General features: G+C 47.6%; 1 protein-coding gene across 7 annotated transcripts in view; it reads left to right on the top strand.

The window, feature by feature from the left end:
* The window catches only part of MAP7D2 (MAP7 domain containing 2), a 116,071-nt gene that overhangs the window by 46,148 nt on the left and 48,739 nt on the right, over positions 1 to 21,184 (top strand). For all 7 annotated transcript variants that reach the window (XR_005061869.2, XM_037020577.2, XM_037020574.2 and 4 more), the window contains exons 2-3: positions 16,471 to 16,548; positions 17,686 to 17,849. Coding sequence is in view for 6 of the 7 variants with exons in the window: in XM_037020577.2 (XP_036876472.2) it covers positions 16,471 to 16,548; positions 17,686 to 17,849 (242 nt within the window). In the remaining variant the exon portion in view is untranslated. The remainder of the gene's footprint in view (positions 1 to 16,470; positions 16,549 to 17,685; positions 17,850 to 21,184) is intronic.

Raw genomic sequence — 21,184 nt, 5'->3', positions numbered from 1 at the left:
CCCAGGAGAGCAGCAGAGTCTAAGAGAAATCACAATGGATTAAGGATCGATCCGAGAGATAATGAGAATCCTCCCATTTAGTATGACATTGGGTAGGTCAACTGACATTTTGAGTCTCCATTTCTTTAATGTCGAAATATTAACACCCCCCCAAATAATGGCCTGTAACATTTAATGAGCATTTATTATAATGGGAAGTTCTTCACATACATCATTTCATGTAATCACAATAATTGTTTATCACAACACATTTATCATTTATTTGCAAGTTCTTTTCATCCCCTCCTCCCTTTTTATAACAAACAGTAGCAGATTTATTTTCTTTCAACTTGCCAATATTCAGTTTTGCTTCCCCATTTCACAAAATACAGTAGCAAAGCTCTTGAGATTGTGTGGCCAAGACACTTTAGGGGATATATATGATTTTACATATGCAAATGAACCATACATGTTTGCATTCTATTAAAAAGGCTTTGTTAACACCAGATATATCATCTGGATATTTGAGAGGAAAGAGTCAAACCAGTAACCTGGGAGACTTGGAGGAGGGCCACAGGTGAGATTAACTAGGCTACAGATAAACTCTGTTGTGGAGCCCTCCCTAAGGTGGTTTTATTTTTTGGTCTGTATCTTTTTGTAAAATTTTTTTATTGCAAACCATATTATATGATGTTCACCATTTTGAAGTGGTGGTTTAGTACATTCACAGGGTTGTGCAGCCATTACCACTGTTAATGCCAGAACATTTCTGTCATCCCTAAAAGGAGCCCTGCACTATCCCTCATCATACCCGGCAGTTCTTTTTTATGACTGAGTCATATTTCATTATATGGATGCACTGTATTTTGTTGATCCAGTCAATAGCTGATGGATATTTGGGTTTTCCATTTTGTGGCTCTTATGAATAATGCTTCTCTACAAGTTCATGTAGATTCTGCTCTTTGTTTACACTTCCAGCACTTTATCAAGGGGTATGCTTGCAGGGAACTGAGAGTGAGGGGAAAACTGTGTGAGCCAAGGAAGGAAGGAGAGCAAATAAAAGGTGTTGCATCATCAAGCTGACCCACAGCCTTGTAACCAAGCACAGCTGGGCCTTGTCCAGAGAGGGTGTGAATTCTCATGACTTGGAACAGTTCATTGGTGGAAAGAAAGGCAACCAGTTCATCCTCTGTTGCCTTCCTGTTTCCCAGAGTGCATGCCACAAGGCCTTAAGCTCTTTGTCCTCTGGTTCATGTTTCCTGGCCTCTATGGGCAGCCTTTGCAGGTCTGTCCTGGTCAGCATCAAGGTGCTACGGCTGCTCCTTGTCAGCCAGTGCCGTGCCCCAAGGCTCCTCTGTTGGGGGCAATGGCCAGATCAGCTTCCATGGTATAGTGACTGAGGGAACCACATGAGCCATCACTAGAACAGTTCTGGCAGGAAAGCCTGGCCAGTGGCCTACGGCCAGGGTCAGGGAGCAAATGACACTGAGCAAGCTAGGGTCATGTGTAACCTGGATCCCCTACTCTGACTGAACAGAAAGTGCTGCTTGTTTGCTTTGGGCAGATCAGTGGTCCAGTTTTCTGGTTAATACTACCAAGTAACAAATTATACCAAAGTTCAGCAGTGTAAAATGTTACCTTCTTTCTCCAGGTTCTGTGTGTTGCCTGGGCTTGACTGGGTGGTTGTTACTTGAGATCTCTCCTGAGGGGACAGCTGGAGGGCCAAGTACTCTGAGGCTGGCAGTTGGTGCTGGCTGCTGATGGGAGCACTTTCCTGGGACCCACTGTGTGTCTTGGCCTTCTCACAGCATGGCGCTGCATTCAGAGAGGGTGAGTCCCCAGAGCCAGCATTCCATGTCCCTTTTAAGTGTGACAAACAGGCTTCTAAAGTTAAATAAGTAGGATAGGTCATTGTCTTGCCCATGGGTTTCAGCCCCTGGCAAGTTCACCATGGATTCAGTGTGACCAAAGAAAATGACAGTAAAACGTTCTTGGGGTCAAAGGGTTATACCCAACTTTATTTCCACAGTGGCAGGTCAGTCACTAAAATCCCATTCACTCAGTGAGTCTGCATGCAGCAAGCTGGTCTCTGCCTCTGGACCTCTCTGCCTGCAGAGCCGTCCTCTGAACCTCTCTGCCTGCACAGTCATCCTCTGGACCTCTCTGTCCACACAGCTGTCCTCTAGGCCTCTCTGTCCGCACAGCATCCTCTGGGCCTCTCTGCCTGCACAGTCGTCCTCTGGACCTCTCTGTCCACACAGCGGTCCTCTGGGCCTCTCTGCCTGCACAGTAGTCCTCTCAACCTCTCTGTCCACACAGCCATCCTCTGGGCCTCTCTCCCTGCACAATAGTCCCACACAGCCATCCTCTGGGCTTCTGTCCTCAGCACTGCCACCACTCCAGCCTCTGCTCTCCTGCAGCCTTGTAGCCATGCCACTGTGTTGCCCAGAACACTGGGTGGGGCTCTTTATATAGTCAGTAGCAACATACTGCCCACACGTGTGTAATGAGCTAGCCAACCAGGGCCAGGTGGCCACAGGAACTTTCATTTTATCCACACTCCACCCCTCCAGGATTCTCTCCTCTCAGTCTATGTGCCCTCAGTCCTCTGCAGTGGTCCCCATGCAAGGAAGCTGGAACATTATAATCAAACTACAACAACACAATACAATATACAAAGAATAAAAATTACAACAAATTATAATAACCCTCAAGCCTGAGGAGATCCATTGCCACTAAGTGGTCATCCTGGCTGTATTCAAACCAGTTCAACTCAAATGAGTTAACCTAAAGAACCATGGGTGGGCCTTACAATACCCTCTTTCTCCAGCCTCTCCAGCAAAAAGCCTTGCAGACACATAGGCCAATCTTGTTGCACTGTCTCTGATCTCTGCCTCTTTGGTCTTAATGGCTGGAACTGCTGCTCTCATTTCAGTCATTGCCATAGCTCCAGTAAGATCCTATTTGGCTTCCTGTCTAATTTTCTTCCATCTACTCCTGCCTGTATTAAATCAACCACATCCGGGTCCTCGTAACCTTCATGGGGCCCTTTAAGTTCTTCTTGTGAGTAGCAGACCTTATTTCTTTCCATGTTCTCACTGCTTCGGCCTCTCCTAAGTCTGCTACTCTACGTGTAACCTTGCTTATGGGCTGCCCTAAGTGAGGGGAAAGAATGGCCACTAGAGACCCAAAAAGGGATGTGGGAGCTGTTTGAAGCACAGTATTTCTCATCCCAGTAGTGAAAGTCTCTACATCTGGGCCATGATTCTCTGGACTATAGATGGCATTTCTTATGCCTAGCTCTTGTAACGCCTGTTGGAGCTCAGCATACATCTACCATCTAGCAGGAGAGGATGGTAGATCACCCTGATTGGGCCACACAGCACGAAGCACAGCCATAAGCCGATTGAGGAGGGAGTGATTCCCTGGGGTCTGATGTGCACTTTGTAACCGCTGCCTTAAGGCAGGCTGCACTGTCAGAGAAGCCAGTTTTCCCATCTCTGATCCTGACAGAGCAATTCCATCCACCCTAAGTCCCACAGACACAGAAGCCAAGCCAATATTGATTCTGAGGGCTTCTTCCTAAACTGGGAGCCCAAATCCAACAGCTCAGCCTGAGTATAGGGGTGGAGCATAGAGTGCTCCACAACCTGGGGAGGGGGCTGCTCCTCTCCTTGGGGAACTCTTGGCTGTTGGGTTTTTATTTTCTTTACAACCACTGGGCTTGCTTTCAATACAGGAGGCGCCAGTGCCTTCGGCTTCACCCCTTCATCCTTGCTCAGCTCCTCCATTTCTGGGGCTGATGGCACTTTTCTCTCCCCTCCCTTGAGTGCCTCTTCTCCTACAACCTTTACCTTTTTTACTGTGCCTCATGGCAATGCTACCTCAGTCTTTAGCAGCTCTCTTACCTTCACCTCAATGTTTCGCAGCTGGTGTTCTTGTGCCACCTCTGCCTGTGCTTCCCCTCAGGAGTTCATCTTTTCCCTTGATGGCCTTTTCCTCCTTCAGAGCACCTGGCAGCGCTGCCATCTTGTTCTGTAAGTAATCTTTTACATCTTGAATGGCACCTTGCTGCCGGTGTTCTTGTGCTGCCTCCTCTTGCATTGGTGCTATTTCCTTCTTCAGGGAATCCACAGAAGTTTGCAGCTTGCGTTCTCATGCTGCCATTTCTTGGGTCTTTTTCAGGAGCATGTTCTTCTCTTCTGTAGACTTTTTTAATACTGTGAAAAGCAGCCAACCCACAGTTCCTGATGCCTCATGGGCACTCAGTCTCTCAAAAGACCTACTTACTATACCAAGGGCCACCCCTACTGCCTCAGGTATCACCTCCACTTGCCTCCAGTCCTGGGGTGGGACCCAGCCCTCTAGGAGGCAAGCCACCTGAGACCACATACCCACTGGGGGACAATTCACTATCTCCCCGTTCACAGGGGCAGCCTGCTGAAGCACCCCTCCCATGAGGGCAGCCTGTCTTTTTCCTTGGTCAACAATGAATCCTGCCGGCTATGCCAATTGTCTTGCCAATGGGTTACAGCCCCTGGCAAGTTCACTGTGGATTCAGTGTAATCAAAGAAAATGACAGTAAAATGTTCTTGGGGTGAAAGGGTTATACCCAACTTTATTTCCACAACAGCGGGTCAGCCACTAAAATCCCGTTCACTCAGAGCAAGTCTGCAATGCAGCAATCCAGTCTCTGCTTCTGGGCCTCTCTGCCCACACAGCCATCCCGCACAGCTGTCCTCTGGGCCTCTCTGCCTGCACAGTTGTCCCACACAGCCATCCTCTGGGTCTCTGTCCTCGGTGCTGCCACCACTCTAGCCCCTGCTCTGCTCTCCTGCAGCCTTGCAGCCATGCCACCATGTCGTCCAGAGTATTGGGTGGAGCTCTTTATATAGAGTCAGTAGCAATGTATTGCCCACACATGTGCAGTGAGCTAGCCAGCCAGGGCCAGGTGAAAATCCTGGCCATAGGAACTTTCATTTTATCCACAGTCATACAGAAGCTATGGAAGTGATCATCCTTGTCCTGATGCTGTCACAGGATTTTGGGAAATAAGGAAATGTCTTTTTTTTTCTTTTTGCAGATAAAAATTTTCAGCCTTATTGATTATAAGAGAAAAAACAGCTTAAAACAATGATACACCAACTTCTTTTATCAAAATGGCAAAAGTGTAAAAGAAATGAGACCCAGTAATGACCAAAGTATTGTGTTTTCTCAAATAGTTATTGTGGGGAAAATTGAAGTTCCTATGGCCAGGATCCTCACCTGAACCTAAATTACTTGATGATGTAAGTGGCCTACTGCTAGGCTAATGCTCCCACACCCATAGGCAATAAGCTATTATTGACTGAGTCACTATATAAAGAGCTCTGCACAGTGCTCTGGGCAGAGGCAGAGATGAAGGAGGATTACAGACCTGCAGACTGTTGGATATAGACGTAATTCTAGTGCTCAACCTATTGCTGGGAGAACAAAGCTGGTTAATAAACCCTTTTACCCCAGGAACATTCCATTGTCATTCATCAGTCTCACTGAATCCATAGTGAACTTGTCCGGGGCTGGAACCCCTTTGCAAGATAATTGGCAATGTTGGCAGGATTCATTGTTGACTGAGGAACAGAACAGGCCGCCCTTATGGGAGGGGTGCTTCAGTGGGATGCCCCTATGAATATGGATACAGTCAAGTGTTCCCCCAGCAGGCATGTGGTCTGAGGTGGCTTGCCTCCTAGAGGTCTGGGCCCCACCCCAGGACTGGAGGGAGGTGGAGGTGACACCTGAGGCAGTAGAGGTGTCCCTTATTGTAATAAGGAGGTCCTTTGAGAAACAGAGTGCCCGTGAGGCAGTGGGAACTGTGGGTTGGCTGTTTCTCACAGTATTAAGAAAGTCTACAGATGAGAAGAATGTGTTCCTGAAAGAGACAAGAAAGGGCAGCATGAGAACGCAAGCTGCAAACTGCTGTGGATTCATCAAAGAATGAAAAGGCATTGATATGAGAGGAGGCAGCACAAGAATGTAAGCTGAGTGGAGCTGTGGAGAAGTAAAATATTTGTTAAAAAATGAAATGGTGTTGCTGCAAGGTACTGTGGAAGAGGTAAAGGCCACGAAGGAGAAGGATGTACCCCTGCAAAAAGCACAAGAAGAGGTAATGTAAGAACGTGAGGTGTGAGGTGCAGTGGAGGAAGTAAAAGATTCTTTACAGAATGAGACAGCAGCACTACCAGGTGCTCTGAAGGAAGCAAAAGTCATTGAGAAGGATGTACTCCTAGGTGAAGCACAGAAGAGAGCATGAGAACGCCAGCTGCAAGATATTGAGGTGAAGGTAAGAGCTGTTGAAGACTGAGCTAGCATTGCTGTGAGACACTGTAGAAAAGGTAAAGGGTGTAGCAGAGGAGGCACTTGGGGGAGTGGAGAGAAATGTGCCATCAGCCCTGGAAATGGATAAATTGGGAAAGGACAAAGGGGTGGTGCCAGAGGCACCGATCCCTCTTCTATTGACAGCACGCCCAGGGGTTGTAGAGAAAATAAAGACACAGCAACTGAGGATTCCTCTGGGAGAGGTGCAGCCCCCCTCCCCAGGTCATGGAGCACTGTATGCTCCACCCCTACACTCAGGCTGAGCTGGTGGATTTGGGCTCCTGGTTTTGGCAGAAGGCCTTGGAGTCAGTATTAGTTTGGCTCCTGTGTCTTTGGGATATAGGGAAGAATGGAATTGTTCTGTCAGGATCAGAGATGGAAAAGCTGGCTTCGCTGACAGTTCATCCTGCCTTAAGGCAGTGATTACATAATGCACATGAGACTCTGAAAAATCACTCCCTCCTCGATTGACTTATGGCTGCACTTTGTGCTATGTGGCCCAATCAGGGTGATTTACCATCCTCCCCTGCTAAATGGCAGGCGTATGCTGAGCTCCAACAGGTGTTATGGGAGTTAGGCATGAAAAATGCCATCTGTAATCCAGAGAATTATGGCCCAGATAAGGAGCATTTTACTGCAGGAATGAGAAATGTGCTTTGAATGGCTCCCACATCCCTCTTTGGGCTGCTAGTGGCCATTCTTGTCCCTCACTTGGGGCAGCCCATGAATGAGGTTACCCATACCATGGCAGACTTGGGAAAGGCTGAAGCAATGAAAGCATGGGTAGAAATAAGGTCTGCTACTCAGAGGAAGAATTTAAAGGGCCCCATGAAGGTCATGAGGATCCAGATATGGGTTGATTTAATAGAGGCAAGAGCAGACAGAAGGAAATTAGGTGGGAAGTCAGATAGCATCTTCCTGGAGCTGTGGCAACAACTGAAACCAGAGCAGCAGTTCCAGCCACTGAGGATGAAGAGGCAGAGACAGGAGACAGAGCCACAAGTCCAGCCTGTGTGTTTGCAAGACTTCCTGCTGGAGAGTGAGCCAATCTCACCTGAACCCACAGAAGATGATTGGGGTACATGGTTTGATTGAGGCGAAGGTTGGGGTACCTGCCCTGAGGGACTGAAGAGGCCACATGTTGAAATAACTATCCATTGGTCCCCAGTGAACATACAAAGTGCCCTGGCTCTGGTAGACACCAGGAGCTGAATGTTCACTGATTTATGGCAACCCTGAGCAGTTTCCCAGGACCCCTCACTATTATAATGGATATGGGGGTAAGGCTATCAGAGTGAAACAAGCCTATATCTCTTTGGGAATAGGGCATCTACCCTCAAGGGAGTATATACAATGTATCTCTCCTATCCTTGAATATATTTTGGGGATAGATAATCCTGCAGGGCCTATGGTTCCAGACCAGTGCAGGTGAGTTCAGACTGAGGGTACGTGTGGTGAAGGCAGTTCTAAGTGGACATGCTAAGCACCTGCCCATAGCTTTGCCTGTGCCTTGGCAGGTGACTAATACCAAACAATACAAATTGCCTGGAGGGCATAAAGAAATTGGAGAAACCCTCCAGGAACTGGAAAAGGTGGGTATTACAAAGCCCACCAATAGTTTTTTCAGTTCCCCAGTGTGGCCAGTAAAAAGCCAGATGGCTTCTTGTATATGACTGTGGATTACAGAGAATTAAATAAAGTCATACCCCCTATGCATGCTGCTGTCCCCTCTATTACAGACCTGATGGATACCCTCAGTCACGAACTAGAAACATACCATTAGGTTGTAGATCTTGCTAACGCCTTCTTTCCCATTGACATAGAGCAGGAAAGTCAGGAACAATTTGCCTTCACATGGGAAATATGGCAGTGGACCTTCACTGCCCTTCCACAGGGATACCTCCACATCCCCACCATCTGTCATGGACTTGTAGCCTAGGACTTCGCAGCATGGGAGAAACCACCAGTGGTATGGCTGTACCATTATATTAGTGATATCATACTCACATCTGATTCTCTTTCAGATCTAGAAGGTGCAGCACCTAGACTGCTGCAACATCTACAGGAGAAAGGATGGGCTGTGAACAGCACCAAGATTCAGGGACCTGGTTTGTCTGTCGGGTTCTTGGGGGTCATCTGGTTGAGTAAGACTAAAGTTATACCAGAAGCAGTCATAGATAAAGTCGAGGCCTTTCCTATCCCTACAACTATGGCATTGCTACAGGAGTTTTGGGGTCTTCTAGGCTACTGGAGAGTGTTTATCCCACACTTGGAACAAATTCTGAAGCCCTTATACCATTTGGTAAGAAAGGGCATTAGGTGGGACTGGGATGAGACATGTGCATCTGCCTTTGCTACAGCAAAACGGGCAGTCAAGACTGTACAGGCACTCAGTGTGATAGACCCATCAAGGCCCCGTGAACTGGATGTTCATATGACCAAAGATGGTTATGGCTGGGGTCTCTGGCAGCAGTTTGAATGAACTCGCCAACTTATTGGATTTTGGTTGCAACTCTGGAAAGGAGCAGGGGTACGATATACCTTAATAAAAAAACAACTGCCTGCCCTGTATCATGCCTTGCTGGCTGCAGAACCCATCACTGGAATGGCCCCAATAAAGGTAATAACCACCTATCCCCTGCAAGGTGGATCCGAGACTGGACTCAAAAGCCAAGCAGTGGTGTGGCACAGACACCTACACTGGCCAAGTGCAGGGCATACCTACAGCAGCATAGCACCCTTTGTACTAGCCCCTTGAGTGAAGAACTCCAACGCTTTTTGGGGCCAGTGACATATACTAGTGAAAGGCAGGATGAATTTACTTTAGAACTATTAGTTGCAGAGAGTCCTTATTGGGAGGGAAGAGCCCCTATACCCAAAGATGCATGGTATACAGACAGCTCCAGCCATGGGCAGCCCCCAAAATGGAGGGCCATAGCTTTCCATCCTAAGACTGAGACAATATGGAGGGAACATAGTGAGGGGAAGAGCGTCAATGGGCAGAGCTACCGGCAGTGTGGCTTGTGATCAGCCGGGAGCCATCCCTAATAGCTGTCTGCATTGGACAACAGGGCCGTCTGTTGAGGCTTGACTCTGTGGCTACTGACATGGTACCATGCCAACTGAATGGTTGGTCACCAACCCCTTTGGAGGCAAAAGACAATGTAGGCTGTAGCCAGTCGGTGGGGCTTGCCTTTGACCTTTGAAGAAGTCAGCAGAGCCCGGCAGAAGTGCATCATATGCCCTAAAAGGGACCGAGTTCCACAGCAACATGGGGTAATAGCTAAGGGGCCGATACCCCTTGTCAGGTGGCAGATAGACTATATTGGGCCTCTGCCTGTGTCAGAAGGGGACCAATATGTCATGACTTGTGTGGACACAGCTACTAGACTTCTGGTTACTTTTCCTACATGTTGTGCAGACCAACAGATGACCAAAGGAGGCCTGGAGCGTCTCTTTGTAGCCTATGGTTGACCACAGGTAATTGAGTAAGATCAAAGGCACCCACTTTACTGGACATGCACTACAAGAATGGGTGCAACAGTTACGAATCAAATGGAAGTTTCATGTGCCACACAATCCTACTGGAAAAAGCATGATAGAGAGGTAGGATGGTTTGTTAAAATCTGACCTGAAGTCAGACACCAATAGTCTATGGGGATGGTTAGTCTGCTTATGGACAGTGCTACAGCATTTGAACAAGAAGCCCTAAAAGGGAGCACTGAGCCTCGCAGACATGCTAATGCATATTGCTGCCTCCCCTATACAACTGCAAGTAAAACCAATAAGGAATCATTAAAGTCAAGGTTTGGCCACCAGAATAATATCTTGCTGCCAAGCACCAACTGCACCAAACTCTGGAGACTCTATTGAGTGGATATGGCCTTGGTCATTTCAACACATGGACCAACGATGGCTGGCCCTCCTGGCACCTTGGGGACAAGGGCTGGAAGCTGACTTCCTGCGTATTCCTGGAGTAACAGCAGAGTGGTCCCCAAATATCACAGTAGTATATCCTAAATGGCCAGAAGCTGCGTAGGAGCATCTTATTGGGAGTTTTGTTTTATCATTATGGCCAATGCAAGCACCTCCAGTAGCACTATATATAGATCCCGTAGTAACCTCCATGGAGAGAGGAGTAAAGGTATGCTATACTAGACCTGGACAGGACCCCCTATCACAGGATGACTTTCTTGCATGCATCCTACCTGATGGACAAATTTGCCTATGTTGCTGTCATTAAAACGTGTCTTATCACCCATAAGATCTTTGTAGATTGGGTACACACCCTAGCAAAAAATTGCTACTTGCTGGGGTGCATGGAGCTCCCTATCAGTACCACTATGGAGTGTGAGTCATGAACTCATCTGAGTAGAACTGGTTTTGAATATAGGTGGAGTAACCTCCTCAGGCTTAAGGATTATCATAATTTTTGTTACCTGTTTCCAAGTCTTGTTGTATCTTAATTTTTGTTATTATCTCTAAGTTGTTGTTATCCTCTGTTGCTGTTGTGGAATCTGGCTACAGTGCCTCAGCTTTTTCGCACAGGGACCACTACAGAAGATTGAGAGCATATAAATTGTGAGCGAGAATCATAGATGGGTGGAGTGTGAGGAAAATCGAAGTTCCTATGTCCAGGATCCTCACCTGACCCTAAACTACTTGATGATATAATTGGCTTGCTTCTAGGCTACTGCTTCCACACCCATAGGCACAGGCTGTTATTGACTGAGTCGCTATATAAAGAGCTCTGCCCAGTGCTCTGGGTGGAGGGAGAGGCGGAAGAGGATTACAGACCTGCAGCCTGTTAGATGCGGACATAATTCTAGTGCTCAACCTATCGCTGGGAGAACAAAGCTGGATAATAAACCCTTTTACCTCAGGAACATTCCATTGTCATTCCTCAGTCTCATTGGATCGGTAGTGAACTTGCCCGTGGCTGAAACCCATTGGCAAGACAGTCATTGTATATGGAAATATGTGTCTTACCACCCACTCCAAGCCTGGCACACAGTAAAGTGCTTAATGTCTACAGAATACATACATTATAGGTCCTTTGGGGGCTATAAGAAATGGCACCTGGGCCCTGTCCTTAAAAAGCTCGTATATATTCTGATAGACTGGAGAGGTGGGTAGTGAGAGAGGGCCAATGGATGGTGGAGCTTCCTGTGCTTGAAGAACATAAATGAGAGGGGGAAGGGACCCCAAGTCCAATTAAAGAGGGAAAAGGGCTGCAAGAGGGAGAGCATGGATGGAATTTAGAGGAAATACTGGTTTCAGCTGGGGGAGGGGGATGGGGAGCAGCAGGGAAAGCTGCCTGCCTTTCTTTACCATCGTGTTCCTTGCCCAACTCCAGCAGGATAATGGCACACAGATGCTTAAAAATGTTTCTTGTTTTTATAGATGCTTCTGATAGGTTAAAATGCGCTACAAATGGGGAGGTTTCCATCAATAGGACATAATATTCATGGCCTGTTCATTCTGCAAGTGTCTGAGTACCATGTGCAAGGTGCTGGGGATTTGGAGGTCAGGTGAGAGCTTAGAGGGCAAGGGGAAATGAGCGGGCCCAGACAACAGTATGGGAGGCAGTAACAACAGTGCACCTGTAAATGCTGTGGGGATGCAGGCAGGTGGCCGATCATTCCTCTGCATTCCTTCCTTCCCGCTCTGCCAGCCCCCCTCTCTGCTGGGCTCTGGACATCCAAACAGGAACCACAGGCAGGGCCTTTCTCTGTAGAGTCAGTGCAGTCTGGAAGAGGTTCTCAAGGTGTGGGCCCTGGACCAACAGTGCCAGCCTCACCTGGGAGCTCGCTCAAAGGCAGACCTCTGGCTGGCCACAGGCCCACTCTGTCACAGAGCGTGGGAGTACTGCCCAGCAGTCTGGGCCTGTAGCCCAGGCAGGCAGCTCTGGCACCCAGCCCAGGGAGAGGAGCAGTGGGCCAGGATGGCTCTCAGGTTGCTTGCCACGCATTTGAATAATGTGGGAGCTTTTTAAATTGAAACATAGACATACTATTCTGTTAGAGTTTCAGGTGTACAACGTCACGATTTGACAATTATATATGGTAGTAACTACACATGGGGCCTTCAAAGCACCAACGCCCTGGCCACACCTGAGCTGACTAGGTCAGCTCTGGGAGGGAGACTCGGGCATCTGGAATTTTTTAAGTTCCATTGTGTAGCCACAGTTGAGAACCAGTGGTCTTCACACACTTAGATCAGCATCATGAGGTGTGAATGTGCCAGTACCTGCCAGTCCTCAGAGCGAAGGGAACCTGGAGGAGGGGCCGGCTGGCATTGGACTTCCTATTTGGTGAGCTCTCCATTCCTGGTTCCCTTTTTTCTGGACATTGCAGTTGCACAGATGTCAGTGTGATTAAGGAGGTTACTTTAAAATTCATTTAATGCAATTAATTTTTAAAAGTGGAACACAGCTGGCTTCCCCTAAAAACTTTGTATTTCGATAATGGTTGTTACCAGTACCATGAATAATTAACTAATAACAGCTCATTAATATTCTATTGGGAGAGTGCCTCAGGCTAATAAAATACATTTTAAAATTCGTTTTTAAAAATGTGTTGCTGCAGCCAAGGTTAACAGGAAGTTACTCCAAACAAGAGAAAATGAGTGAAATATGAAATTGTGTGCTGTTCTGTTAACATGAAATAGTTGTTCAGCTGCTCAGTATCCTTGTTTCAGTCTCATTTCCCATAGGGAACAACTGCCCAGGAAAAGGCCTCAGTTTCAGGGGCACACATGACCTGAAGGCTGTTGTCCTGGGAAGCATTACTGCATCAAGAATGGGGCAGGAGTGGCTCTGACATAAGTGCCCCTTGTCCTTCTTCTGGGCGGGATACCCCTGGGAAGGTGTCTCCTACTTCCCCTTTGTCTGTGGGTCCCTCCCAGGGTTCCACACTTGGGCCACATTTTTAAAAATTAAACTTTCTGTCTTGAGGTCATTGTAGATACACAAGCAGTTATGAGAGGCATTGCAGAGAGAGCCCATGTAGTACCTTTTACCCAGTTTCCCCAGTGGTACTGCCTTTCAGCACTGTAATACACCAGCACAGCCAGGATGTTGACACTGGTCCAGTCAAAAAAGAGAACATTTTCATCACAAGGATCCCTCTTGCTGCTCTTTTCTAGCCACCCATTTCCCTCTCACCCCTCTCTCCTACTCCCTAGCAAACCTTCTCATGGGGCTCAAAGATAAAATTAGGTCTGTGGTTAGAGACAATAAGTGTTACACATACAACATAAGGAACAAGGAACAAGAGATGACTGGGTAGGAAAATGACACTTCAAGATTTCAGGCCATATAGAAAGGCTTCCTTTTGGAACCCAATTCAGCATTAACTCTTGATTATGCATGTTTTTAGAGCAGGTCTGCTGGTATTGTTAGTGTTCATGTTTTAAGTTCACTTGCCCTGGCTCTATTAATCATAGTCTACCTCGGTTCCTCTGACTGTATTGCTGTAGTGTTAATAAGTGGTTAAGTCCATGGCCTTGTAACAAGTCCCAAACAATCCCCTGTCTGGTTTGTGTTCCACTCCTTCTTTCTTCAGGAGAAGGCAGCCCAGGGCCTTTCAGCAGGGACCTCTGGAGGGTCAGTGAGAGTCACAAGGTAGAAGATGGAGATGTGAGTTATGTGGCTTCTCTTCACATGGATGTTCTGGAAATGTTTGCTTGACTCTAGTCTTGCCATCAGGAGGGGCAGATGCTGTATGGAGGGGTGAGGCTGTTCCCCAGCTTTACCCACCCAGCAAAACTCTCAACCCTGATTGAACTCTGAGATCTTTCGTATTCACATGTGTCCCGAAGCAGCTAACTGTGAAGGGTGAGAATCACGGGAGTGAACTGCCAGGCTTCTCATTCAGAGCTGTCTGGTATGGTAGCCACCAGCTTCATGTGGCTAGTGAGTGCCTGAAATGTGCCCAGAGTGACTGAGGAAATGAGCTTTTAATTATGCTTAATTAAGAATAGCCACATGTGGCTCATGGCTGCCATATGACAGCATAGTCTGCAGGTTACTGACACTGGGCTGTTTGAGTTCCTGTACCCCCCCTCCGTGGCACCAAAGCAGAATTGCTTGGCACGGTTGTGCCCAAGGTTCTCTGGCTATTGCCCTTCCCCACCTAGCATCAGCCTCTCAGACAGTGTGGAGCAAACATTTCCAAACTGTCAGTTTGATGAGGCAGCAAATAATTAGCCTACCTAGGTGGTGGCCGTGTCTGTGCCCAGCTGACCTGTGCTTGGCTCACAGTGGTACTTACTCGATACTTCTCTAGTAAGTTAGATAGGTCTCCAAATTTGCAGGCTCATTCCTGGAACAAGGATGGGATTTGTTCCCTACATTTGATAACTGGGTCACAGCTTTTTTTCATGGGCACAAAGATCAAGCTGTTATATTTCCTCCTTTGCCGGAGAGCCACACAGGAATGCAGTAATAAGAATGTGGGTCCTGGCGTCAGGTTCTTGTGTTGGAATCTGTCTTCTCTACTTTCTGATGTTGTGACCTCAGACAAGTAAATTAACCTCTCTGTTCCTCCCTTATTGCACCTATGAGGATCATGATAGTATTTCCATCAACCTAGGATGATTGGGCCAAGTAAAGCCAGGCAGTGCGTGTGGTCCATAGTAACTTCTTGCTCACTCAGTTGCTCTCTAGTATAATGAAGCAGATGACCACGAGTATGAGCAGGATAATGAAGATTTTCTGGAAAAGAAATGATTTGGAAGTGTGACTCTTACAAGCGCCCACAAGGGGGCAGTCTAAAATCACACATGTCCCCATAACAGATTTCTGTTTGTAAAGCCTCAAGGTAATGTGACCAGTTTCAAGTGTGCTTTTCCCTCAGATATTCTTTCTCCCTTTCCTTCCCTTTTATTTGAAGAATACTTTCAGTGGGGGTACCTTAGATATGGGGCAGGCGCATTAACATCTGGAGGGTAGCATATGCAATACAGAGTGAGGTGCAGGTTCTGCTTGAGCAGGCGAGTTGACAAAGAAGTTGACACAAGCCATTTGTCTGGGAGTACGAGGTCTCTTTGTAGCTTTTCACACAGAACAAATTCTTACTAATCAAACTCATGAAGTAGAGACTAGAGCCTGTATGTGTTTAGAGAAAAAAGAGACCTGGTTTTATTCACCTGCTCCCCATCCACTGACCTACATGCCTGCTTTTGAGCATTGTGTGTGCACCTTAGGGCCATTGTTGGGGGCAGGAGGGGGGTGCAGAGCTGAGTGACCCAGAGATGCATAAGCTGCCCTTGGCTCAGTGGCCTCTCCCTTCTGCCAGGGAGACTGAGTCAGAGGAGAACTCTGTGGCCAATCAGAATGAAATTAGGGCTCTGCCAACCATGTGAGAGCACAGAGCATCATGGGGTCTGGGGGCCTGTGGGGTCTTGAAAGTGGATGGGAGTTAAACAGGTGTGGGGATTGGGAGAAGGAACAGTTTGAGCAGATGATGTAGGGGAGGCAGTGCTGAGTTCAAGTTGGGGTCAGCCTGCGGTGGGACCAGCAGTGGTGAGCTGAAGAGTTGGAACTTTAAATTCTTGATAACTTCATGTTAATCATGATGATTAAGAGTTGACTACAAACAAACATGAGGGATGGCATTGGTGGTCCGGTTTTCTAGTACTTCATTCTTGGTCTTTAGTATCCCTGATATAAAATCCAGGCTGCAAAATCAGATGTTCATGGAGAATCGTGACAATCCATTGTTTATCACATCCATCCCCATCAGCATTCCTGCTGCCTGCACTGCTGTCCAAGCCTCTGGGTCCCTCTCCTGGATGGGGGCCAGAACCTTCCTGAAAGCAGTACAGGATGCTGTGGCAGGGAGGCCCACTATGCTGTCAGGGTCAGCATTGTACTAACACTAAAGCTGATTTTTCCAGAAGGACATGCTTAAACATTATATAAATAATACACCAATTGTGATGGAGTGAAATAAATTATTTCTAATCCTAAAATGACCATGAAGATCATTTAATCTTTGGTTTAGAAAGCCCTTTAGGATGGTGATGGATGACATGTGCATGTGGCCCGACCCAGGGCACCGGCTCAGCAGCTCCTGGCACTCAGCGGGTAGGACAAGTGTGGAGAAGTGTTTCATTGTGTTTTCTTTCCTGTAGGCATGGATGGATTTTTAAAATCAGATGAGAGACAAAGACTAGCTAAAGAAAGACGAGAAGAAAGAGAAAAACGTCTTGGTAAGTTGTGCACTTTGGCTAGTTAGGTTCAAGGTAGTGTAGATGTGGTAGTACCTTTTCTGAAGATCCTTAGAAATCTGACTAAATGGACGGCAAATTAAGACAATTGCTAGAAGAACATGAAGAATTGGGAGTGAATCTGCACTTCACCTGACACATTTACAAATGTTATATAATTCTCAGAACAGTTCGTTTGCTGTCCTAGCAAACATTGCGCCTTTGCTGTGTGTTCTAGGCACTGTGCTGGAGGCTGTAGATAGGATGGTGAGAAGGAGAAACCGTGGCTGCCCTGTGCCCACAGGCGTCCACTGTGTGTGCTCACCCAGGCTCCCTCCAGGGCACCTAGAAGGGCCATCCTTGGGAGAACTGAGAAAATAAGCACTTAAGACATTTTCTGTTAGGGCAGGGACCCCAGTTGAGAAAGGCTGTCTCACCTCTTGCAGGCCCTAGACAGACGAGCACAGAGTGCTCCCCACAAGGTGCTATGAGGAAGGTTGGTAGTGGTTTCCCCACTGAACTGAGACACATGAGGAGCTTTTGAGTTCTTGACTGCCTCCTGCTGATCAGCTCAGGCACTGAGCCCTCCAGGCAACCCTCCCCTGATTCAGCTAGGTGGAGTTAAGTGCCCCTAGTAAATGTCTTGAGGGGAAGGCCGATTGTATGCACGTGCTTGCCCCCTTGCCTAGCTCAGTGTCTGGTGCATGGTGCATGCACAGTTCACATGTTTTGAATGACTGTACCCTTAAAACTCACTTCTGAATCCAATGCATGGCTTAGCCTTTGGGACAAGTCTGATAATGAGCGCAGTAATACTCAAAGCTCCCACGTGTAGGGGCATTTACTGGGCACTTTCTGTTGCATTGCCTTGTTTTATCTTCACAACACTGTGATGTTGCAAATGTGACTGTCCCTTCTTCACAAAGGAGGAGACTGAGGCAGACAGATTATATGGTTTAGATGTCCAGGGTCACCCAGGTCGTGGCAGAGTGCCAGAGCCCTTCATCTCAGTCACTGCCACCTAAGATACCATGGGCTTTTTTTTTTGGTCTCCCTCTTGCCCTCTGCATTTTTGTTCTTAATCCAAATGGCGGGGGACACTCTGGTAATGACAGTTCTCTTCCACTTTCCTTCTGCCAGCTGCCCGGGAGCAGCAGATCCTGGAGAAACAGAAAAGAGCCAAGCTCCAGTATGAAAAGCAAATCGAGGAGCGCTGGCGGAAGCTGGAAGAGCAGCGGCAGCGGGAGGATCAGAAGAGGGCCGCTGTGGAAGAGAAGCGCAAGCAGAAGCTACGGGAAGAGGAGGTAAGTTCCCAGGACCCCCAGGCCATCTCTGCAGATCACACAGGGCTTGGTGCCCAGAGCATCTGAGAGGCCTCCCCAGCTCTGGGGTATGAATGATCTCTGCTCCTAAGCTTTTTCCAATGTGACTCATCATGCCTTCTTTGAGCAGCATGACACGATAGCATGGAAAGAGCACTAGAATAGAAACGAGGGTATTTATCCATTCATCTCAGGTGCTAATTTGCTGTGTGACCTTGGACAAGCCAGTTGACCTCTCTAGGCCTTGATTTGCTTGTCTCTGAAGCTAGAGGGGTGGATTTGGCAGTCTCCAAGGCCTTTTCCAGGCCTAACATTCTTTGATGCTAAGACTCAGAGGGGATGGTGGATAAGGGTTGGGTGATGTAGCCCTGGGGGCTATGCTGGGGGCCTGTGCTTCCAGGACAGACCCAAGGCTGAAAGAGGGGCTGTGAGCTTGGAGGATTACTTGATCCTGTTGTTCATCACTGGGAAGTCAAATAGTCTGCCTTCAAATACAAAGATGCTGGTCTATTTAAATTTTAATGCAGTTCCTTGCTTTAGTCATCCTTTCTCTCCATTTACCTTTAAAAAAAAATGGAATGTAATTACCACTGCAGAGACCTTTACTGCTAAACTTTGAAATTGTATTTAGAAAGTATATCTGGGGTATAGATGTTTCTTAACAAGTGTATTTTAAGGATGTAATCATAGCCTTGTATCAGGTGATGATCATTTTTTATTCATAAGGTGTAATGACTCATCATTTAGTATGAACAATATAGAGGTTTATTAATTGCCAACACTATAGGATACAAAAATGCTGGTATAAATTCAGTATTTTTTAAAATCTCTGAATGGTTTATAACTGTATATCTTCACCACTTTTCTTTAATTTAAAAAAATGTGAATGTGGGCACACATGTGTACACACACAGAGACACACACACAGAGACACACACACACACACACACACACAGTTAGACCCATCTTTGCCCACAAAGCACTGATAATGGTGATTTGTTTGCTCCTCTCAGTAAATGAAGGTCATTGCAAGGGTGTTAGCCATTGTTTGCAGTTGCTGGCTGCAGCCTGATGGTTGCGCGGCTTCATCGGCTGCAGGTACAAATCCCAGCTCTACCACTAGGCAGCCAGGGACAAGTCACATAGTCTCTTATCACCCTCTCAGTTGGAGTCTCTTCAGTCCAAAACGGAGGTGGTCACAGGAATTAAAAGAAGTGACTTTTGTGGAAGTGCCCAGCACAGCACCAAGCACAGGGTAAAATGCTCACAAGTGTTAAGATTCCCTTCAGTGACTTCAGCTGACCTTGGCTTGAAGCAAGGTCAAGTGGGAGCTACCCAGAAAAGATACTGGCACAGAGACTATAGACTAAGAAAAAAGCCACAGTGTGATAGGCTGTTTCAGTAACCTAGGACAGATCTCTCCTTTTCCAGCCTATATTTGACATGAGTCACTGGACTCGCCCATTTTCTTTCCATCTTCCATCCTTGACTCACAGCTTGTCCCCTTCTTCCCTGGTTTCTCCATTTTGATTTCTGATATCCTGAACAACTGCTGATTCCAGAGAAAGCATGTTGCTTCTGCTCCCAGGAAAAAGCACTGTGAAGTCCCAGGGGAATCTTCCCAAGCCTCCGACACACCCAGCAATATCACAGGGGTCTGCCTTTGAAGCACTCCCTGTCTGTAATTTTTCTTTATTTAACACTAGTGCATTTTAAATCAAGCTATCATATACTCCCCTCTTGCAGGTGAGGGAATATCATGCCAGATGGTCAGTCCTCATGCATCTGAACCTCTAGTGGTTGCGCTTGGGATTGTTTTCTGTTTGCTTTGTATGTTCCCTTTCACCCCTGCCGTGGCGATGGCAGGGAGTGGGGGATGCTGCCTAACCCTCATTAGCAAAGACATAAGCCAGGCTTGCTTCCCTCTTCTCCCCATACACAACAGGGCAGGGCAGAGAGCTGGGCCTCTCCTGGTTGTGTAGCAACCCAAGGAAGCAGTGGCCTCCCTCTGCCACCTGCTGCCACCCTCAGGTTCCCGGGAGACCCAGGTGGAGCACAGGGACTTCCCATACACAGGCCAGTCTGTTAACCACATGCGTGTCAGTGTTCTGCTGGTGCAGAGCCCTGGCTGGCGTTCTTGTGGGTGATCTTTGGAGAGAATGGATAGATCTACACTGTAGCAGCCCCTTTCCAAAGGAAACCCTTTGTGTTTGCCACATGATTCCCTGGAGATCTTTTGGGGCACTTCTGCCTGCTTGACATATGGCTGTAGAGATTTTCCATTTTTTTGTTGGTGCCAGATTTAGCTGCCTTTTGTCACCAGGGAGAAATCTTTACAGGAATGTTTTTCTCCATTGTAGCCCATTTTTCTTCTCTAGCTTATTGGAAAGTATTTGGGTTGCCCTCTCTGGGTCTGATATGAGGAGGTCATAAAAGGCTCACTGAATGCCTGTTTCCCCCCCACACCAGCCCTCCCCCGGCTCCATGTTCCTAGGGTTGCCATGATGCTGCTCTTGCTAACTCCTTGAGTCCAGACCTGGCCAGCTAGCCTCAGAGAGAACCCCATGCCTGACCTGTCTGCCAGCACAGATGTGGGCCCCATAGACAGCCTGGCTCCCAGAGGTCTTGAGGGCTGGGAGGACCAGAGGCTGGTCTTGAAGAAGGGGGGATGTCCAGTGTCCACTTGAGATCCTGAACCTTGAACTTACTCTCTCACTGAAGGCTGCCTCCTCCTCAAGTGGATTCTTCTAATGCTCACATGCCACACAGCTCTGAAGCACTGAGCTTCTGGAACAAGCCCTGGCCACCTACCTGAGTTAGGGCTGACAAAACAGTGTGCTCACCCATTCTCCCTTCCTGACTAAAGGCCCTGGGAAATGGGATTTGGTGAAGCCAACTCCATGTTCCTCATGCTAAACAGGCAACCAGGTTCATCTCTACAAGTTATTTTGACACATCAGAACCTCTCATAGTCTTATTGCTTGATACCTCACAAAACCCACCAGGCTGAGTGTGAAAACAAGACCTGTCTGAACTCACCTAAACAAAACTTCACTAAGCTGAGAGCTGGCCTCTCTCAGAGGGTGTCCGCTGGCATGCAGCCATGGTGACTACATGGCCTTCTGGCCAGATATGGACATCTGTTTGTAGAGAGAAAGACCCTCTCTGCAGCCCCACTGAGGACCATTTGGGCGCCTATCCCCACACCATCATCCGCAGAACACATGTAGTAAGGGCAGTGGGCAGGCACAGTCAGCTCTCCATTCCTGCCGGAGCAGGAGCAGGCTGTCTGGGGAGCAGTGCCCACGGCACGCCCT

The sequence above is a fragment of the Manis javanica genome, chromosome X, assembly GCF_040802235.1.
Source record: "Manis javanica isolate MJ-LG chromosome X, MJ_LKY, whole genome shotgun sequence".
In the NCBI taxonomy this organism is placed as follows: Eukaryota; Metazoa; Chordata; class Mammalia; order Pholidota; family Manidae; genus Manis; species Manis javanica.
The sequence above is the reverse complement of the archived record's forward strand: the minus strand, read 5'-3'. Positions and strand labels throughout refer to the sequence as shown.